Source organism: Molothrus ater, chromosome 3, assembly GCF_012460135.2.
Source record: "Molothrus ater isolate BHLD 08-10-18 breed brown headed cowbird chromosome 3, BPBGC_Mater_1.1, whole genome shotgun sequence".
In the NCBI taxonomy this organism is placed as follows: domain Eukaryota; kingdom Metazoa; phylum Chordata; class Aves; order Passeriformes; family Icteridae; genus Molothrus; species Molothrus ater.
Genome location: NC_050480.2, coordinates 88,042,655 through 88,063,293, shown reverse-complemented (window position 1 = coordinate 88,063,293; position 20,639 = coordinate 88,042,655). Strand labels below are relative to the sequence as shown.

At 37.9% G+C, this 20,639-nt stretch overlaps 1 protein-coding gene across 2 annotated transcripts in view; it reads left to right on the top strand.

Annotated features, from left to right (window-relative positions):
- Window positions 1–19,806, top strand: part of HMGCLL1 (3-hydroxymethyl-3-methylglutaryl-CoA lyase like 1) — a 76,241-nt gene extending 56,435 nt beyond the window's left edge. The window contains exons 8-9 of one of the 2 annotated variants that reach the window (XR_004979922.2): window positions 3,959–4,377; window positions 12,690–12,769. Coding sequence is in view for 1 of the 2 variants with exons in the window: in XM_036380481.2 (XP_036236374.1) it covers window positions 12,690–12,815; window positions 14,905–15,018 (240 nt within the window). In the remaining variant the exon portion in view is untranslated. Of the gene's footprint in view, window positions 1–3,958; window positions 4,378–12,689; window positions 12,816–14,904 lie in introns of those variants that run through there. The other variant, XM_036380481.2, reaches the window with a different exon arrangement.
- Window positions 19,807–20,639: the final 833 nt, after the last annotated feature.

Below are 20,639 nucleotides of genomic sequence, written 5' to 3'. Positions count from 1 at the left end.
ACAAATTAGTATAAAATAGTTTTCAAAATGCTAAGCCACATTTAAAATAAATATTTAGTACTTTTAGAAGCTGTGAAAATACAGCACTAAAAACCTGAAATCACTGATCCTTAGCATGCATAAGAAGTATGGTGAGGGCACACTGGTGTCACATTCCCCATGCATATTTCTGTTGTGCCTTGGATTGCATGCATAAAAGGTAGTGTTTTGGGGTGGTTTTTGCATGATTGATAGGGATTGGCTGTAGTTTTAATGAGGTGACTGCCTGTAGCAATCAGAAATTGAACTGATAACTATTTTACAACAGTGTTTGATTCAATTCCTAAAAATGAAAGTCTTGATTATCTAGATGACTGGAAAATAAAGAATTTTCATTGATCTGAAGATTGTTTCTTGTGCCTTATTCAGCATTACATAAGCACTCTCTCATCCACAGAAAGACAAGCTAGTTCTCTGCAATTGTTAGTTGTCCCTTTTAGTTTTATCGTGTCTTGCTTGTCTCTCCCACACCTTCCAACTTCCACAACAAATGAAATGGGATTTCCACAAATACAAACCTACACAACTGGCTCATCTCAGAACCCATCCTTGCAGGCCCATGCCATTCTCCCTTCTCAGCACTCCTGCCACAATATGCATTTCTTCCTCAGTTGCCATCTCATCAGCTGCCATGGTAATTTGAGGGATGAGGTTGTTTTTCTCCATAGGGCTTGCATTCCTGCAGTTGCTGTGTCACTCCTTTAAAGGGTTGCCATGCTCAGCACATCCTGGCCTCTCTGGCACTGTGGCCAATTGCTATGTAAAGCTTGCATCCCAAAACCCAAAAATCCAGACTGGCAGCTATGGATGGTCCCTAAAAGGTGCTAGTTCCCAGACTGTGCCGGGAATAGCTTGGTGGAGCTCTGTCTGCCCCAGGGCAAAGCTGTGCCAAGGACTGTGCAAGAGTTACCCACAGTGGACAGTTGAATTTCAGTCCTGATGCCATTTAGGTTTTTGGTCATATACATGGCCACAAAAGAGCACAACTTCCTGTGCATTAGCCACACAAAAGAGAGGTTTTTGCTGTCATTCCCAGTAGCATTTGTGGCAGTCCACAAATGGCATTCTATAATGACATCTGAGAATGTCTCTGGAGATGAGATTTCAGAGGTTTTGGTCAGCTCTGAGTGTGCTGCTGATATGTCTGGGGATTTGAGCTTATATGCTGGACACTAAAAGGATATGTGGAGCACTGACAGAAATAAAATACAATATTTCAACATAATTTAAAAAATAAGTACCTTTAAAATAGTTTTTTTTCAGAATTTAATTTCTAATTTAATTTGCATTCTTTTTTGAAAATAAATTATTTCTATAAGTGTTGCTTGACTTGTTTTTAGAAGTTCTCCCTATAATCATATGGAACTTTAATCTGTACACATCAGCTAGGAGAAGATAAATGGCTTTTAGACATGTTTATTTTTCTACTTGGTGGGAATTACTCCCTCTCTTTTTACCCTAAAGTAGTTTTTCTTAAAGTTTAATAGCAACTGTAAAAAAAGAGGACAGAATCATTACAATACTTCCCTCTTGGAAATTATTGATTTCATGACCTTTCATTATTTGTGAGTGTGTGCATTCTAGTTTTTGCTGGAAAAAGAGGACATTGCATGGAACCTGAATTTCAGAACTAAGCAAGGGTCAGAGGAGTTTGCCATGGCTGGAACAGACTTGGGGAATGACAAATCCCACAGTCTCAAGCAGGGAAGTGTTGTGTTTACAGGATGATGCTTCCTTCCTTTTTGGGCAGCTCTACAGACAGCTGTGCTGAGGGGGTGGAACTAAACCTCTGGCCATTCTTGAATATTTACAGCTCCTCAGAAGGAATTTTGTTATCATCTAGCAAACAATGAGGGAGGGAGAGTTATTTCCTATTTTGAGATGTATCAAGTGGCTTTAAACAAGATCTTAGGATGTTTTCTAAGGTAAAATTAACTGCAAAAAATCTGTAGATAGCTGTGACCAGAAGGCTGGAATTCTGAACTTACTCCAAATGAGTGTTGGGTGGATCTTTGTAGCTTGGGAGAACAAATGAGCATTTGCATAAGTGAAATAAGTTGAAGATGACTCTTCAGCTAAGACAGAAACCAAAGCTGATGTAGTACCTAAAGTATGACAATAATTTTTTTCATTCTGTGCTGTGCAAAAGCAACACAGAAACAGTCTCTTGAGTCAAATAATTTGTCACTTATCTTTTTTTTTCTTTTGAAATATTGCACTATGAATTGAAACAGCCAGGCATTCAGAAATAAAAACGTTTTTATAATTTTTAAACATAAATGAATGGTAATGTTATACACTCCAGCTTGCATGTTTGCCTGTTTACTTTTTCTTCTTTGTTGCTTAGTGCAAATGATATGTGGAAAGATTGCCAGAGAAAAATGATGTGATTTGCTTAACAGAGTCCATTCAAATGTGTAAAGTAAACATTTATAGAAAGTTTTTTTTCTCCAATGTTCATAGTAGTTAAATTTTGCTTGCACTAAGAACTGCAACAGTAGGAAATAATTTTTAACTTGATGGAGTATTTTTCTTCTATAGAATAAGCCAAGTAAACAAAATTAAAGTAGATTTAGCAGAGCAATATAACATGCATCTATAGTAAAATAGAAGGTGCTAAGTTGAATGGCTTTTTAAACAAAAGAAGTGTTCTGGCTGTACTGCTGGCAGATACATTGGATAGACAATTACAATTTATAAAAAGGAACTTCCATCAGAAAAAGAGAAAATTTTCAAGACATTTTACATTTCATGGCTCCCCACCTTAATGCCACCACTTAATTAATCAATGTATTTGAAGGGGAGGCAGTGTAACATGTTAAGGTACTGTAATGTGATGAACATTATAAAGTTGATCCAATTGTAATAGAACAGTAGATGATAAGAAACTATCACACTTAAAAAAAAAGTTTCTTGCATTATAATGAAAATTGCGATGAAAATTTTACTTGAAATAAAAATTCTCTCTGCCTAGAGTAGACAAAAACTGCCCTATTTGATTGCATCTTCTTTGCTCATGTTGCTGTAATTATTGTTACTGGAATGATTCCCATCCTGGAATTCTACTCAAGACACTGTATTTTTTGCACAAAATATAAAGTGCTACTTCCTTGAAATTATACAGATGAATGACTAAAACATATATTCCATAGCTCTTAAAGGGAGATTGTTCCTTGGTTCTGAATTTTTGCAGTAGATTTCCTAACAAGACCTAAGTGGTCCCATTTGTTAAGTACATTTGTCTGAGTCTTGAATAAAATAAGGATGTGCACAGCCGTTTGCAAGTTCACAGGCTATTTAGCAAGAATGAATTTTAGGAAAAAAAAAAGCCAATATAAGTTTTTTTTCCTTGTTTAAAAAAAATAAAGCGGATAATCAAATTGCAAGCAAACAGAAATATCTGGTACTTTACTATCATGTTTACTGTAATATTGCCATGATTTTTGCTTAGCTAGTTGGGAAACCGGTCTTTAGTTACTCTGGAGAATGAGGTGCACAAGAATGAATACATTTGGTTTCGGGTTTTGTTTTATGGCATTTGATGGAGTTGTTTACTCTTGCAATGATTTTCAAAACACAAATAGCAGTGAAGAAGAAAAAAAAGAAGTAGGATAGCTGCTGTAAATATTTTGTAAAATGTCCATCTGAAGCTCCTCAACCTCTGGTAATTAGAAGCCATGCTGTGGAGATTGACAGGGTAAATTACTAGTTAATGTTTACACAACAAAACATATGCCCAGTACAATATCCTCCACTGATGTTTCTGAAACCAGAGTCCGGAAATGTACAGTGGAAACAAGACGTGGTACTTTTCTTGTGCCAACATAAACAGCAATTACAGCACAGTGTGAGAGAAGTCATAAGAAATACTACTGCATATCAGTAGTTCTACAAAGTCAGCACTTTTTTGTAATTGCAGGAGGAAAGGGCTGAAAAACATTACAGATCTCAGCAAGAAATGGACCCTTTATACTTTTAAACTGATCCTTGATAAAACAATGCCGGGGTCATGAGAAGGCTACTCTGCCAATTTTGCTTCACTGTGGGATCCATTGACATCTGGCTGAGCTGCGGAAGCTGGAAAACTTCTTTAATATTCTCTTGACAGTAAAGTGGACATGTGGAAAACATTCTAATCTGTTAATCTTTGGTGCTCCTGAAGAAAAAGGACATTTGGCTTTATACTTTGTGATGATAAATATTGTCTCCAGTCTACCTGTAAATAAGTTAAATGCCTTTGAATGGAGGATGCAGTTCTTATTTTCCATATATGGGAGAAGATGGATATGCACCTGTGCAATCCAGAAGATGTAAAGAATGCCAGGAGTGTTTTCTAAGGTTAGTTTACCATATATCTTGGAAATCCACCTTTTTTTATGCTGAGTGTGGTTTGTCAATGAATTGGTGAGCAGAGTCTCTGAATCTCCGTACATCCTATATGCTAAAGTAGAATAAAGTATTGTTTCACTCAGGAGATTCTGAAAATAGAATTAAGAGAGATTTGAAATAGTAGTTAAGTCTGAATAAAAAGTGCAGGTTTTATTTAACAGCATTAACTGTACCAATTATTTTTGGTTGACTGTAATATGGAGTAATAGTGAACGATGGAGATACATATCTGTTCAGCTTGAGTAGGATGCACAATTGTTCATTTCGGTTGTGAGATTTATCTCCAGAATTGAGAAAAGGAATCTCTTGCATTAGAAAATAACTGCTATAAAAATATATTATGTATTCCTAGTACAAAGCATCTTTATGCATTAATATAAAATGCAAAAGATACCATGGAATATGTGAAGACTAAACTAGGATTCAAAATTCTACATATCCTTGTAGTACATTCTAAAATAATAAGAAAAATTGTAACAATGCATGATGGCTCAGGTTGAAGCTAAGTCAGATGACATTTTAAATGCTGGCATTTTAGTCCTTTAGATACCCTGATGCTGATATATGATAGTGGTGCTGTGGAATGAAAATAGCTCTGCTCTACTTTCCCTGTGTTTTTATAAATGCTGTCATTACTGCACATTTATTTTAAAACAGTTTATTTCATTTGCTCACATTGGTACAAGGTAGTGTCCACTGCCACTTAGTGCATAATACTGCAAGTGTTCTGGTTATAAGAAGTGAGAGAAATTACACCTCAGGAGCAATTTGGTCACCCAGCTTAAGCTGAAGAGTGGCTCAACACAAGTTGGTCTTCAGAAACTGGAAGACTTGGGAGTTGGTAGAAGCTAGCAAGGACAAAAAAAACAAGATTGAAAGAATTTGTAGTTTCTTTCTAAGGTACAGATACAGTAAGAGAGGTACATATGATAGATTAACTTCATTATATGCTCCCTGAATGTAGGAAAAAAGGGGCCTTTTCAAATGCTGTCATGCTTGGGTCATGCCCAAGCTTGCTGCCATGTTTCATTGATAGATTCACGTGTTCCACATTTGCCACGTGTACTTCAAAGAGTAGACCTTTCAAATCAGTGCCTTTCCTTGATCCTTCATAGTAGTCCTCTACCCTTTTCAGTATTGTGGCTCACAGAGAAGTGCACTGCCTGCAGCCTGCATCTCAAACATTGATCTTTACCTGTTCTGTCCTTCATTCAACTCATTCTCAGCTGATGCCCCATATTATGAAAATTCAGCCATTTTATTTAGTGGGTATGTGTCTACTCAGTTTATCCTCTGTGAGCCATCCATGGAAGTAAGTGGATATTTTTTTCTTTCATCATTGCACCATAACAGTCAGCAGCTCCAAGCATTCTTTGTCCAGTCCCAGCTGAATTTTCCTCTCCCAAAGCTACCCTCAGTAACTTTGCCATGGAGTTAAGTAATTATTTATCTCCCTTGTCTATTCAAAACCCTCTGTTTATTTTCCAGTTTATTTTCATTCATTTATGCATGAATAAATGCATATGAGAAAGACCTTGTTTTTACCTGATGATACGTAGGGCACAGGCAACCTGGCACAGCTTTTGCATCTCTGGACTGGACAGTTCTATCCCAGCCTACCCCAAAACTCCCCTTTGCCTTTTCTGTCTAGTTTCCCCTTTCCCTCCAGATCCCAAGATTATTATCTTCTCTTCCCTACCTATTTCATTGGTCTCTTGACTGTGTTCAAATGTTTGTCTATACAACAAATACCTTGTGTTTATAGATCAGGTTATTTCATGACATAGTAAGCAGATAAATTGTTAAACCATCACAGATTTGCTTGAGAGCAACTTCTGCTGAAGAGGATCCTGAGCAGTAGCTGCTTACTTTGAGTCAGCAGCAGCATCTGGCAATGCCCTGGCTTGCCTGGGGAGGGAAGAAAGGGAGACTGGAAAGTCACTTACTGTTTTGGTGATGATTGCATCTTCATGGGATCCAACAAGCCCTTGGCGTGCCTCCTGCTCCCCCTGCAGCTTTGTAATCCTTAGCAAGGGAGAGCTGGAGTTGAGCACAGCCCCACACCAGCAAACCCCAGTGTTTTTAAGTATAAGAGTACACATATTGCTAAAAGGAGCACAATCAGCCTGCATGGGCAATAAAAATAATGATTTGTGAACATCTGCTTCATTAATTGTGTTATGGCATAGGATTTTAATTAGCATTCCAAAATCTCAAAACCAGTCTCATGTTGAATGGAATTGATTCCCCCTAAACATCCATGAATGTTTTCTGAAGAACCAGATCTGCAACACAGACCTCTCTGCTCAGGCTTTTTGTGCAGGTGATGCATTGTCAGTCAGGGACACAGATATTCCAACTCAGGCTCAGAGAAATCGCTTCACAATTCTTTGTTGAGATTAAGAAAAAAATCATGGTCAGCTGCTGCTCTCTTGACCCTTGGGTATTTTAACTCCCAGACTGACCAGTTCCTGCCAATAAGGTGGTAAATAAGGTGGAACTTCCCTAAGCTTATAACTAAGTCCAGACTGTGATCTCTTAAGATCAGTATCCCTTCTGTGCCAAACTTGAGACTGCAAAGCTACAAAAATATCTCCAAGAAACTCATGTAAAACTTATTGAATATTAATGTAACAGAGTGTTTTTCTTCCCCAAAACTTGTACCCGGAAGTGGCCAAGCCCATTTTTCACTGAAACTTTCAAAACAATCCAGTCTGAGGCAGAGACAAGGTATGGAAAATATAAGTTCCAGCAGTTAAAGGCTGACAAAGTAATAAACAACTGAAAGTGGGGCCTTATGATGGAAAGTGTTAGGGAACTTTAACTCTAGATGTCATTGCCAGCTTTGCTTATAATAAATGTGTCAGTAGCAATATGAAAAGATGTGTACAATGAGTTAAAGGAATGCAGTATTAACCTATTTTATGTGGCACGTCTGCCCACAAATTGCTTGCATCTCAATATGTTTAGGAAGAAAAGGATTTCTTTCCCCCCGATGAATGTATTAATTTTCAAACGATGTGAACTGGGAAATTAGCTATTTTAGTGTTACAGTGACACCCTGTGGTCAGTAGGGATGGTGTTAAGTCAAAAGCAGTTTTGTGACGTTTTTTAGCAGTTTTTTAACCTTCAGCAAAAGCAGAGAAGTAGGAAGGAAATGCAGATAACTTTCACAGATTTCCACAGAGTGGTGTTATCCCATTTTATTGCCTTATACGTAGAAAATTATGATTTTAGTTTCTTGAATACCAAAATAATATTTATATGCATACATTTATTATATTGAAATACAGGACAAAGGCAAGCTTTGGTTTTAAACAACTTGAGAATGTAAATTAGGGAAGGGTCTTTGTAGCCACTGAACCTTACAAAGCATTGCATAGTCATTTCTGTGTCTGGTTAATCCTCTGTCTCTCTGCAGGAGAGGGTGTTTCTGCCAATGGCAGACCACGTAGTGATGGGTAGCAGACTGATGCCAGAGAGACACAGTAATGTGGCAGAAGCCATCATTCCAAGAGTGCCAGCTCGGCATCGACTGGGCTGCAGGATCAAATAGCATTAGTCCTTTCTGCCTTTTGTGTGGGCAGCCTTTGACCTGACATATCCTAATTCTTCCTCCCTGCTTGCTGCCTTCCTTGAGCAAAAGCTGAACTAATACAGCCACTCTTTGCAGTAGCTACATGCCCCTATCTTTAAGGCACTGGGCACTGAACTTCACAGCACTGTGGCTCCTTGATTTTGTGGCACAAATATTTTCCTCTTTAATGCACACCTTGTATCCTTGATATTATGCTTTCAAAATCTCATCATTTAGAAGAATCCTAATTTATGAAAGATCTGATTTATAGCTTCTGATTTATACCACATACTTTCCTGGAGTTACTGATGCTGACCTTGCCATTTTTAAGAGAGAAACAAAGTTAAACTTCTGCCAGACAAACCAGGTTTAAAGATCAGTAAGGAAGGAGACTGACTGTCCCAACAAGAAATTATGGGGAGCTAGTAAAGCAAACTGAGAAACATGAAGCATTTATTATTCACTGGCAATAATGGTTTCCTGTTAAAATTGGCTGTTTGACAAAGGTGATGAATTTAATTCCTTGCTTTCTCATTGGGGAATTAGGAAGTTAGCATGGGACAGGAGCAAAAAGTCCTCTGCCTTCTCTGGAGAGTAAGCTAAAGCTAGCCAAAAATAAAGTTTGGAAGGTGTTCAGGAACCACTGTCAGGAATTTTGTGATTATCAAAAAAGTGTCAAAAAATATTGAAGTACTGTAGTTGTCCTGGAAGCCAAGCCATTGTTCACCCCCACACACGTCCATGTGGAAGCAGCTCAGTGAGTGCTCATTTAGGACATAACCTATGAAATAGCTGCAGTACAACTTCTCATGAATGTCAGCACAATTTAGTGCCTGTCAGGAAGTGACAGTGAGAGTCTGGACTTTTAAAATGTCATATTGACAGTGAATTTTTTGCAAGCTTGGATTGCTTAAAGGATTGAAACTCATCTCCTGTAAAAGTGTGACAATTATGGAAGATGTGATAAAGGAAAATACTTAGTTTTACACATTTGGTCAATTTTTAGGTTTTACTTTAGAACTCCTTTTGCTTTTAATGGCTGCAAAAACAAAACAGCTTCATAGCTGCTCAAATGTGCAGAGAAGTTATTTATTAGGTGCTATTTCAGACTGTGCTTGGACAGGCTGGGCTGTAATATCAACCTCCAAATTAGTTAGTAGCACTGCTGAGGGATGTTTTCCAACATCTGTTTTTAGCACTGTTAGATTGGAGCTTAGAGTATGGATTATTTAAGGATTTTTTTGAATGGGGCCACTGAAGATGAACTGGAGTGATTCTGCACTTGAGTCAGCAAACACATTATAAGTGTCTGTACAACATGCAAGAGCACACAGATGCAGCTGACCCTGTTGCTGAAATAGTAGTACATTGCAGTAGATTCCTTTCAAAAGCATTGTGAAGAGAACTTTAAAAGACATTATCTTAAAGTATACACACCTGCTCACTGCATTTTAACACCACTGATTTGAAGAACTGTCAGATTTGGAGGTCAGTTGGGGTTGCTGTATTATATGCCATGTTTAGACCTTGTCTACCAGTGGCTTAATGTTCAAATTGCAAAGACATCCTGATAGAGACATAATTTTAGAGACTTCAGGTCTATGCACTGTTTCTGGGAAATAATGGATTAAGTGTCCTGTACTAGGGCTAAGGCCATACCCCCAAGGATGCTACCAATGTAAAGGTGCTACTATTAGACCTTCTCCTTTTTTTTTGTATTTAGCCAAAACAGTCAATGATTTAAAAGACAGAGCAATTATCACTGTCTGTCATGTGGAAATTACTGCTCCCACTGCTTAGTCAGCAGAAGGCATCAAGGTTCTATATGGTCTTGCATCTACAGTAAGATAAATTGTCTGAGCTTACTCCAGCTTCCAGTGAGGGTACTTTGAATAACTCAGACAAGGCTGCCTGAGAATACAAGGGTGTGGTTAGACACAGAGAGGTGTTTCATGCCACCTTCAGGTGGCTGTGATATCCCATATCCACCCATAGTCACCAACACTTTCAACAATTATCAGCCACCTGTACCCCACTGCTGTGAGAGTTGCAGTGCAAATTCAGAATCACAGTGGCATCACTAGTGTTTGTACAAGGACATCAAGAACTAATATGTGTCAATTCAATGTCTTTAGAAAACATGCCCTTTTATTGCTGGAGGATATTGGTTTTGGTTTTGCTTACAGTGAGTGCCCTGTGAAGGACTGGAGCAGACTACTGACTTTTTTGGCTGTTTTTTACCAAATACTATTTTGTTGATACTTTTTTCCTGTTTGTGCAAAAGGACAAGAATTTATTGAGATAATTTTTTGGGATTAGAAAGTGAATGTTTATAATTTTTTAAATAACTACTGAAGTTATTTATAAGAACTACTGATTATTTTTTATAATAACTACTGAAGCTGTTTCTGAGTCTGCTGATATTCCTTGGGAATTTAACAGAATTGATGTACCTCACCACATTATTTGCCTATAGTTTTATACCCATGTAAAAATTACTGAAAATGAGTGCATGAAGAACAATGCTCTAGCAGTTATGACAGATTGGGAAAACCTCCATGAAAGACACTTTCTTTTATCTTTTCCTCTCTGAAACAATAATTTCTGATGTAAATCTTAAAATCAGACTGAGAGAGAAGGCATAGTAGTGGGATCATGCTTGTACCAACCTGTACCTCCACCTGTTTGACACCCTTTTCTGCAGACCTCCACTATACCCTAAATCTTTCCAATAAGAAGCCAAACATGTGTCTCTGCATGGACATTTGCAAGCTGAGAGCTGCCACTGTGGAGCTTGGGCCAACGACTTCTAGAGTAAATGCATGAATCTTAGCAGCTAATGCAAAAAGAGACAGAACTTCCAGCTGTTGTGAATGCACATCCTCTGTGTACTGGACACAGATGTGTCATATAACACATTTTCTGACTGGTGGCCTGCACAAAGAGTGTGACAAGTGACTGAAATGTGAAACATGCACTTTGGTGATTCACTCCATAAGTCACAAATTGGTGTACTTTAAAGTAAAGTATCTCTTTTTAGAGACCCTTATTATGTGAGCAATATTAAATAGTACTCTCTTGCCTGTCATAGTTATGCACCTTGACTCCTTTGAGGTCTTTATTACAGGCTTTGAGCAGCTACCTAGATCAAGATAATATTCTCTGTCCAAGAATAAGACCTGGGACAACAATTCCTTCTTTATTGTTGCTCTCCAGAGATGTTGGAAGCCAAAGAGGCTGTAAGGCCAACGATAAAACTACGGAGTGCACTGTTAAAACAAGAAGCAAGTACAAAAAATCCCCACATTAGGGTAGTTTATTTCAGAACTGAAAAACTTACTACTAGGTATATTTGGAAAGGGGACTTAGCAACTGCAACATGCAGAATGTATCATTTGCCTACCTTGCTAGCTAGTTGTATGCATGTCTGGGAAGGAGAAGCTCAGGCTCCCAGAGCAGCAGAGCCTGCAGGGACAGGTAGGTTCCTCAGAAGGGGATCAGCAATCTGTGCAGTCAGCCTCTAAGCCAAATTCCTTACCTGCATATGTGGGTAACAAGCATCAGAGGCTTCACCTCTGAATCTTTCTGTACCCAAAGTCAGGGTTTTGAAAATTTATCTCTGCACAGGAACTCCTGTCCTGAATTTCAGTCTGCCTGACCTGTCTTACAGTTTTGGTGTATGTCTCTCTAAATTATTCCTGTGGGGAAGGGAATCCTCTAGTGCTCTTAAGGCAGAGGACTATGTGTCTTTAAAGACCTAATAATTGTTCTGCCAAATTCCCTTTCCTGCTTCTGATTATCTGTAGAGCGTGAATGCCTCCAGAGGCAGGGGAAGACTGAAGAGCCTGCTCTGACAACAGAGACCCAGTGTCCTGATCACATACCTAACATATTGTAACAGAAAACAATTGCTTTCCAGTTTCAGCTTTATTTTAAACATCAAATAATAGAAAGAAGAGGGTGCAAAAGCTCCTTAAACATATCAGTCCTGGAAGTCACTGGCTCAGTTTTTTGCCTCCTCCCTTATCAGTCTCCTAGGGAAGACTTTATCTCAGGGGAAATGTCATATTATCTTCTGGGTGGAGTTGGTAACTGGTTGACTACTTTTTATCATGAATATGCTGAATGGATGAGAAGAGAGAAGATATTTGAATGCAGCAGGAAGAAAACAAAAAGCAAACAATTATTAATTTACCACAGCTGAGTATTTTTTCAAGTCTTAATTTAAGTCTAGTTTAAGTGATAAAGCTTAACACTGTGCACCGAGTATTCTCTTAAAAATATTCCAAGCTCAACCTGTATATATCTATGGAGAACTTCCATTAATTGGTTTTTTGCATGAAAACCTTTCATATTAGATGCAGATTATTTAAGAGCACCAAGTTAAAAGATAAAGAGAGAAAAGACTTAAAACCTCTTTCTATAAAACAGCAAATAACTTATCTGCCAAAATCGCATGTAATGGACCATTATTTCTTTGTTCCATATCCTGTGTTTGAAAATCCTTACCTTATAAAGATGTCAGGACTAAAACCATTATAAGGTATTTCCTCCAAGGAGCACATCTATTTGTGGAGAAATGTGTATTTTATGCACGGTAACTTCTACATATGGCCTGCCATTTATGAAAAATTATAAATAATACTCTGTGCTGATGCTTCATTTTTGTGTTGCTATTTTCCAGATGGGAGTTTCTGTGGTGGATTCATCTGTTGCAGGACTTGGTGGTTGTCCCTATGCAAAAGGTGCTACTGGAAATGTTGCCACAGAGGATGTGATATACATGCTGAATGGTCTAGGGATCAACACAGTAAGATACTTTTACTTTCTACTTAAGACTTAATGGAAAAAATAATTAGGAAACATATGATCTGTACCTCACAATAATTTGTGCTGTACAACAAAATATTCAGAGCCCATAGAAGTTTTTGCAAACTCAGTGCTTTAATATAGCTTGACACATGTCAGGAATGATGTTATCTTCATTAGCAATTTAGACTAGAAATGGTTTGTGTATTTAACATAATTTGAATAATCTACTTCTTCATACCTGGAGCTATGAGGAACTTAGTAGCAGCTGCTTTGTGTCATTGCTCTGTCTCAGTAACAAAAAATTCAGTACTCTAGATATTGCTACAGAAGGCTGATCATCTCAACAGTGGAAAGACTGAGCAGAGCTCAGATTTTGTCACAGTGTTGGATTTGGCTCATAGTGCTTATTAATTTGTTGTCAATTTTTCTGACTTCAAAGTTGAAAAAAATTGTGGTGTTTGGCACCCAAGCACAAGACATTGTTATTTCTCAGGTATCTACTTAATATATTTCAGAATTGTACAGAACCTGTTACTGGCTAAGAGTCTTCCAGTCATTTTTATTACCAGTCCTGTTGTTGGAGGAAGGGCAGAGCAGATCACACGCCCTGAGCTGCGCTTTAATGAACCTTACCAGTGAGCATCCACACCTCAAGAGCACTCATTTAGTATCCCTGGCTGCCTGGCATGTTAATTATTCTGTATTCCTAGAACTCATTTACTGCCTTCTTCAATAAATGTGCTCTTTGGTCTTCCTGTCTGTCCCCATTTATCTGGATGTGTGGCATAATGAGTTCGTGCTAACTCAGGCATTGCTGTAACTTTATGTTTAATTTACACATGGACATGGAGAGTCAAGTTCAAAGGAGAACATATAAAGAACTGCCAAAACTACAAAGTGTGTGGTTTGCATTTAAATTACCACAGAAAGAAATCTGAATGCCTGATATCTGAAACAGGAAGATTTGCGTTACTGAGGAGCTCATTGGAACTTATCATTCACTTGTTGGTAGGCTGCAGTTCTGTGCGGTGTACAGGCCAGTGGAGTCCCTTGGCATGAAAGGATTACAGAACTTGTTTCTGAATTGCACATTCCCTGGGCACTGTTAAAGCATATTCAGTGCCTTACAGAGTTCACTGTAAGCATTTATCTGCTCTCATTTGCTTTTTAGGGAGTTCAGGGTAGATATGAGAAAATGTTCAATCACAAGTGTCCACTGGACAAGTGGACTCTGTTTTGAACTGCTTGTACACACTGTAGGGTAGTTTTTCTTCATGAAAATTATGTTTATTCTTTTGAAACAACACAATTCTTTGAAATAAGGAGGAGAAATCGTGCATTTCACTTTACATTGCTGTGCACCTTAGACTCATGCTTTCAGTATAGTCTTTCCTTGGGCAAAATACTCATTGACCTTTCCAACTGACTCATAGCAAAAGGAAGCAATTAAGCAAAACTAGTTGGAGTATATTAAATATACCATGTACCAGCTTCTTGATAAGATTGATTAATCTGTTAAAAATCTGGTGGCCAAGCAAGAACATAGCTTGTCCGAAAGGTTGATAACAAATCCCATGGAGACAATCTCACCATCAAATGCTTATTTCTTTATTTGGTTTGATGGTGATTTTACTTAGGTTTTGTTTAATTTTAAATTTAGATTATAGCAACAGAAAAACACAATTCTTCGATTTTTGAATCCTTTTTCATGCTTTTTGCATGAAGTTTTGTAGTGTTGGATGATAAATAAGTATAGCATATATTTAGACTCTGTATTTTTCTTCTAACTTCTAGTTGTAATTCCAGATCTTTATTCCAGATTCTTTTGGGGTTGAAAGATATTACTCCAGTATTTGGTCCACTGCTGATGGGACAAGAAATCACTCTCAAAGTAGTAGAACCTTCCAAACAACTAGAAGCTGTAACTATCTGTAAATCACTGTAGCTTTACTGATCCCCATTACTGACCTATAACATGAATCAGGCCCTTTGTTTGCAAAAATTAGACCCTGGAGCAAAAAACCTGGAGTCTAAGCATTTTCAACATGTGCATTTATTATTCTTTACATTTTTCACCTCTTTTTTAGGGAGTAAATCTTTGTGCCGTGATGGAAGCTGGAAACTTCATCTGCACAGCTTTGAACAAGAAAACAAACTCAAAGGTTGCACAAGCTTCCTTCAGCACTGGAACTATCAATTAAGTGGATTTTTCTTTTTGCAGCTTGATTACATTTTCCATTTACCTTCACCAAGGACATTTGCTTTAGGAAAAGAAACAAGAAAACCATTGCATCAAAGAAACAAAATAGAACCGATATATATATTTTTTTTTAAATGGGAACGGTTCTTGTACTGTACTGTCTTGTCAGGAATTGTCTGATTTGTAAGTAAGAAATAAATGACTGTAGTACAGAACCCTGTTCTTCGTCCTTCTACAGAAGAGAAAAGTGTATAAACACCAGGACATTTTACCATGTTTTAAATATAATTTTAAGTTCTTTTCAGGAAAACCAGGTAGAAACAGTGAGTACATAGTTAAATTTTAATCAAGATGTCTTTCAGAACAGTACAAATATTTGCAGTAGTTTATGAGATCTCACACTGTGTGTGGCCATTCTATTCTGTATTTTATTTATCTGAATTCTTGAATTTCATTTGTCAAGTGACTGTGTTGGGAACACAGAGCCAAATCTGAATTCATTGTAAGAATTTTTTAGCAATAGAACTTCTTTTAAATTTTGTTTAACATCTGCTAAATTATGGATGACTTTATCTTGTTCCAAGACATTGTGGTGAATGGCACTCTGCCAGCTCCTTCCAATCCTCCAGCAAATTTCCTTATTTGTTACATATGTTAAATTTGTTGTAGTTGCATTTTTTGGTCAACTTATTAAAACCTAATTATATGAAGCAAATAAAAATTGGCAAGGTCTTTAGCATCATTCAGGTTCACAGTGGTGTAGAAGGGGTTACATTTTCATCCAAGGTTTCATAAAAAATTAGATTTTTCATTCTGTAGGCTACGAATTTATATTCTCATTCAGAAATCACAGGGTTTTTTAGGATAATAGTATTTTTCTGAACTAGCCAACACAAAGGAGACCACAGATTTTTTTTTTGTGCTCTGCTAATAATGATACTGTTCTTTTAAATGCCTTAGTTCAACAAGATGCCTATGAACTGCACTGTTCAATAATCAATAGATTAGATCAATAATGAACAAGTGCACAAATTCAAAGAGCCTTATCCTATATATAAATGTTCAAGTGTGCCATGAAAATACTGTCATGTTTTTCATCCTCAAACTTCAGTACTTTTACTGGTTGGTTGTGTAGGACCTGACTCTACTTCTCTGTCAACTTTGATCTGTGTTTTTTCTGAACATGGCCTGTTGACATGAAAATCTAAAACCCTGGAGTGTGGTCTTCATCCACATTCTCAATTTTCCTCAAAAATGTGAAATCTTGTCAAAAGGTAAGATGAAAGAAAGTGGAAGATAACACACAAAAAAGAAAAGGCTGAATAATTTTTTGTCTGGAACTCAAGTCTGCCAAGTTAGAGCTGAGTCATGGTTTGCCTTTGAAATACCAAAGTGAATTTTTCTGAGTCCTTTTAGCCAGTTGTGTACTTTAGAATTGGCATTGTATAAGAAAGTTAATCTTTGCATTCCAGCAGCACAAAGCTATAAATTTGATAGAACACCCCTATTCTGTTTATGCCATAATGATAGTCAAAATTAATATAAGCTATTTTGTTTCACTCTTCTCATGGTAAAAGTCAAAGGATAAAAAAAGAAATGTGTTCAGGTGAGGCAAGAAATATCTTGCCTTTCATTCCAAAATACTAAATCTTTCCTGCAGAGTCTCGTAAGAAGACTTTCAAGTACTCCTGAAGGTATGAACACCCTGATTTTCTTGACCTGCCCTGGATACATGGTTGGATCACCACAAAAAAGCTCTTTCCTCTTTTTTCCCATGTTTCAGCTGGGGCTTTGCTATTTAGCAGCCACTATAGCTCATATATCAAAACATGAACTTAAATAAAACCAGGTCTTGAACCATCCACAGACTTAAAAATTCTGTAATGAATTAGACCCAGTGAAGAGGTAAGGAAACTGCAGCAGTACAGTTAAGCCTAAACGTGGTGCCAGAATTGACATCTTAAAAACTCCCTAATTTGTGTCATTTACCCCTGAAGGTGACTAATCTTACTGTAATACTTTCCTATTTAATAATATTTTTTCCTGTTTAGTTTTCTCTGTAGGCACAGATTTGGCTCATTTTGAGCTGGATTATGCAGTTTGCATGTAGGTCCTGATGAATTTTCTTCCACCCAAGACTCTCTGAGCCAGCATGTTTAATTAACATAAACAATATTGAGCTTCTCAAAGACTGAAAGTGAAGTCAGCCCTTGAAAAAAAAGTAGTTGTGATGCAAACCTGAATGTGAGACTAAACAACTGAACTGAGACTGAACTTGCTGCTCAGCCTGGGGAGATTAAATACACACCCATGACAGGAACTGAGGGAATGGCCTGAAGTTGTGTCAGGGGAGGTGTAGGTTAGATATTAGAAAAAGGTTCTTCACCCAGAGGGTGTTTGGGCACTGGGACAGCTCCCCAGGGCAGTGGTCACAGCAGCAGCCTGACAGAGTTCAGGAAGTGTTTGGACAGTGCCCTCAGGCACATGGTGTGACTCTTGGGGATGGTGCTGTGCAGGGTCCAGGAGCTGGACTTGATGATCCTTGTGGGTCCCTTCCAACTCAGCTTATCCTGTGATTATGAACTGAAAAAGAACACACTTTCTTGTAAATCTGTATTAATTTGTGCCACTGGGTAGAATGAAAAATTAAAAATTCCTAAGCCCAGAAAAATCCCAAGAAAAGAATGTCAGTGCCTCTGCAAGGCAGGGTTCTTTTTCTTGAAGGTGGTGGTGACGTCTTCAATTATCAGCCAAGTAAGGAACTGAACAGATAGTGTCCATTTTTATGCCTCTGTGCACAGTGCATCCTAGGCTTCTCAGCATCTGGACTGTCTGGTTTGCAGACAGTTGGCTCTTGATTCAAGGCTCTTGATTCTCCCTATGCAGTGAAACAGGGTGCCTATTAAATCATGTAGATGAACAACCTAAAATGTCTCAGTTCTTTATTGGGTCTGTTTTAGAAACTACTTGGAAACTTGTGGAGAGCCTTAATTGCAGGTCTGTTATTCTGTAATGATGTGAGCTTTGGAAAAGATGAGCAGTCACATCTGGAGCCTGTACTTTACCCACATGTTCAGCTTCAACCACATCATGAGTTATTGTAATCCAGGGTGGAGGTCACAGACAAATAGATTGTTCGTAGGGATTGTTATGAGAGAAAGAAACATAGAGCCAGAATAAAAAAAAAAAACCAACCCCAACCCAGGGTTTATGTGCCAAAATTGCCACCTGGGCTGAATTTAGGTCGGTGGGTCCAGGTGAGCAGTCCCTATAAAATCCTTGTTTAGTTGTACTATGACTGAGAATCTTGAGACATCTTATGTTCTGCCTACTGACATTTTTTTAGATTTGTAAAATGCTGCTGCTCTGCTTTCCTGGGCTGGCGTAATTTTGACTATGCAGAACATTTTGACACCTACTGTCTGGCTTCAAAAAATAAGCATCTATTGCTTTTAATAGCAAAGACTAATCCAATAGCCATGCCATGAGCGTGCATCACTCACATAGGCAGCACTGAATTCTGCTCATAGTAAAACAGCTGAGACTATACCCCTTGAAAAACATGCCAAGACATGGGATGAGGCTCTCCAGTGCTTCTGACATCCTAAACCTTTATGCTTATATTCAGAAGTACCTATATTATATATCTGCTTATATTCAGAAGAACCTATATGCTTATATTCACTAGTGATGTCTGCTCTTTTAGTCCCTATCACTGTCCCCAGCTGAATACATTGCTGTCACTTCACCCTGAAGTAGCCCCCTGGGTGTGGAGGGCTTGCATCCAGGTGTTTGGCTTCCATGAGCAGGTGTTCTTATCACTGTGTCATTATAAAAAAGTTAAGTCAAGATGTTACATTGTTGAAGGCATGACTGGTGTGCTTTGTTGGAGGAAAAGTTGATCAGTTCCAATAGTATGGGCATAATCATTCTTCAGTGCCTTCCAGAACACAGCAACAACATAGATCCCATACAGTTCTAATGTCTTCCAGCAGCAGCTTCCTTTGTAGTTTAAACTTTTATGTATTAGGGCAACTTGGCTCTGGACCAGCACTTTAATGGCTCATTTTTGTGTATAACCAGAGCTTATGAAATAAGAACTAAATATTGTAGTGTTGTGAATAAGTCCAGAGAGGCTTTGGCTAATTTTCCTCTCTTAATAGTGTCATTTGAGTTCATAAAACTTTTATTATTGTATTAAGGAGTCACAAAATGAAGACTACAAGTCTGTGAGATAAAATTCTTACGTTTGGGATCAGTGTTGTTGAAATGAAATAATGCTTATCCAAAGAGTTAGTGTGAATGTATAAGATCTGCCCATTTTTTTCACTGAGTTTGTTTTAAGGGGTAGAAATATTGTTTAGTTACTGTGATATCAGAAAATCGGTACTTTCTGCCACTGAATTTTTCTATGATTTCTGCCACTGCCTTCAGTTCTCTTCACTGATTGTGAAATGTCTAGAAAAGTGGCTAAACAGGTATGAGTGGCAAGTAAATGAATTCCAGTTCTTGACTTGCTGATCAAAATTAATCAGCTTTCCTTTTGTTATACTTTGGAAGATTATTTTTCTCTACAGTCCTGCTGTATGCAGTGTTGATCTTCATTGCTGCAATAACACAGCAGGCAGAAGGACTACAGCCAAAGTCAACTTAGTCCTTTGAAAGCAATGTCAAAGAGATGACATGTTTGTCAAGGAATTGTCATGTATCCGCCTGGTTAAATGCATTTGTGATTTTGCAATATGTGGTGTTACAGCTGAAATAAAATCTGTCTTGCTGTTTATTGAAACTGATATGCTCATATTTTATGCCAGATTCAGCAGCTCTGACTGACCAGCTCATGCATACAACATTAGCAAATATAAGCTGTCACTGACGTGTATGCCTGTGTTGACTTTGTTACCTTGTAATCCATTTTGAGTGCTTTTTCTTAGGATTACCTTTTAATCTGGTGTTCCTGTGTGTTTTTATAGCAGACAAATCTCTTTTAAGTTACTGGGGAAACATTTATTTCCTCCATTAACTAAACATTAAAAGCTACAGGCAGGAATGGAGGTAGGAGTTCAAAAAATTCAATGAGGCATTATCTAACTTCAGATGTTCCAATGCAGGATAGAAATCTGTGCTGTCTAAGTGATGTCTAAGATTCCCTACACACTTCATGGGAGACTGAATGACTTCAGCATGTGGTCTGAAACATCAAAATGCTGATGTTACTTTCTTGGCAAAGTCAACAGCAAAATTCCCTACCCCATGCTACTCTTGAAGTGCCTCAACATGACCTGCAGTTAGTTATCTTCACTAGTTGAACATAAGGATTAGTATTTTCCTTGGTGTAAGGACAGCCACAGTCATTTTCAAATGGTGTTGAATGGTGTTCTCTGTTTTATGGTACATCTTCCTGTGTTGGTGCTGCTTCCATCCATCTCTGTTCCTAACTTGGTCTGGTATCTAGCTCAGAGCAGCAGGATGTGGTTCCCACAACAGCCTCAAAAGGCTGAGCCTATAACTATCCAAGTATCTCATTCTTTTCACCACACAAACAGGTGAAACAGCCAGGGAAAAATGTTCATTTTGAAGAAATCAAGACTCACTGTGGCATTACAGAAATAGAAACTTGGG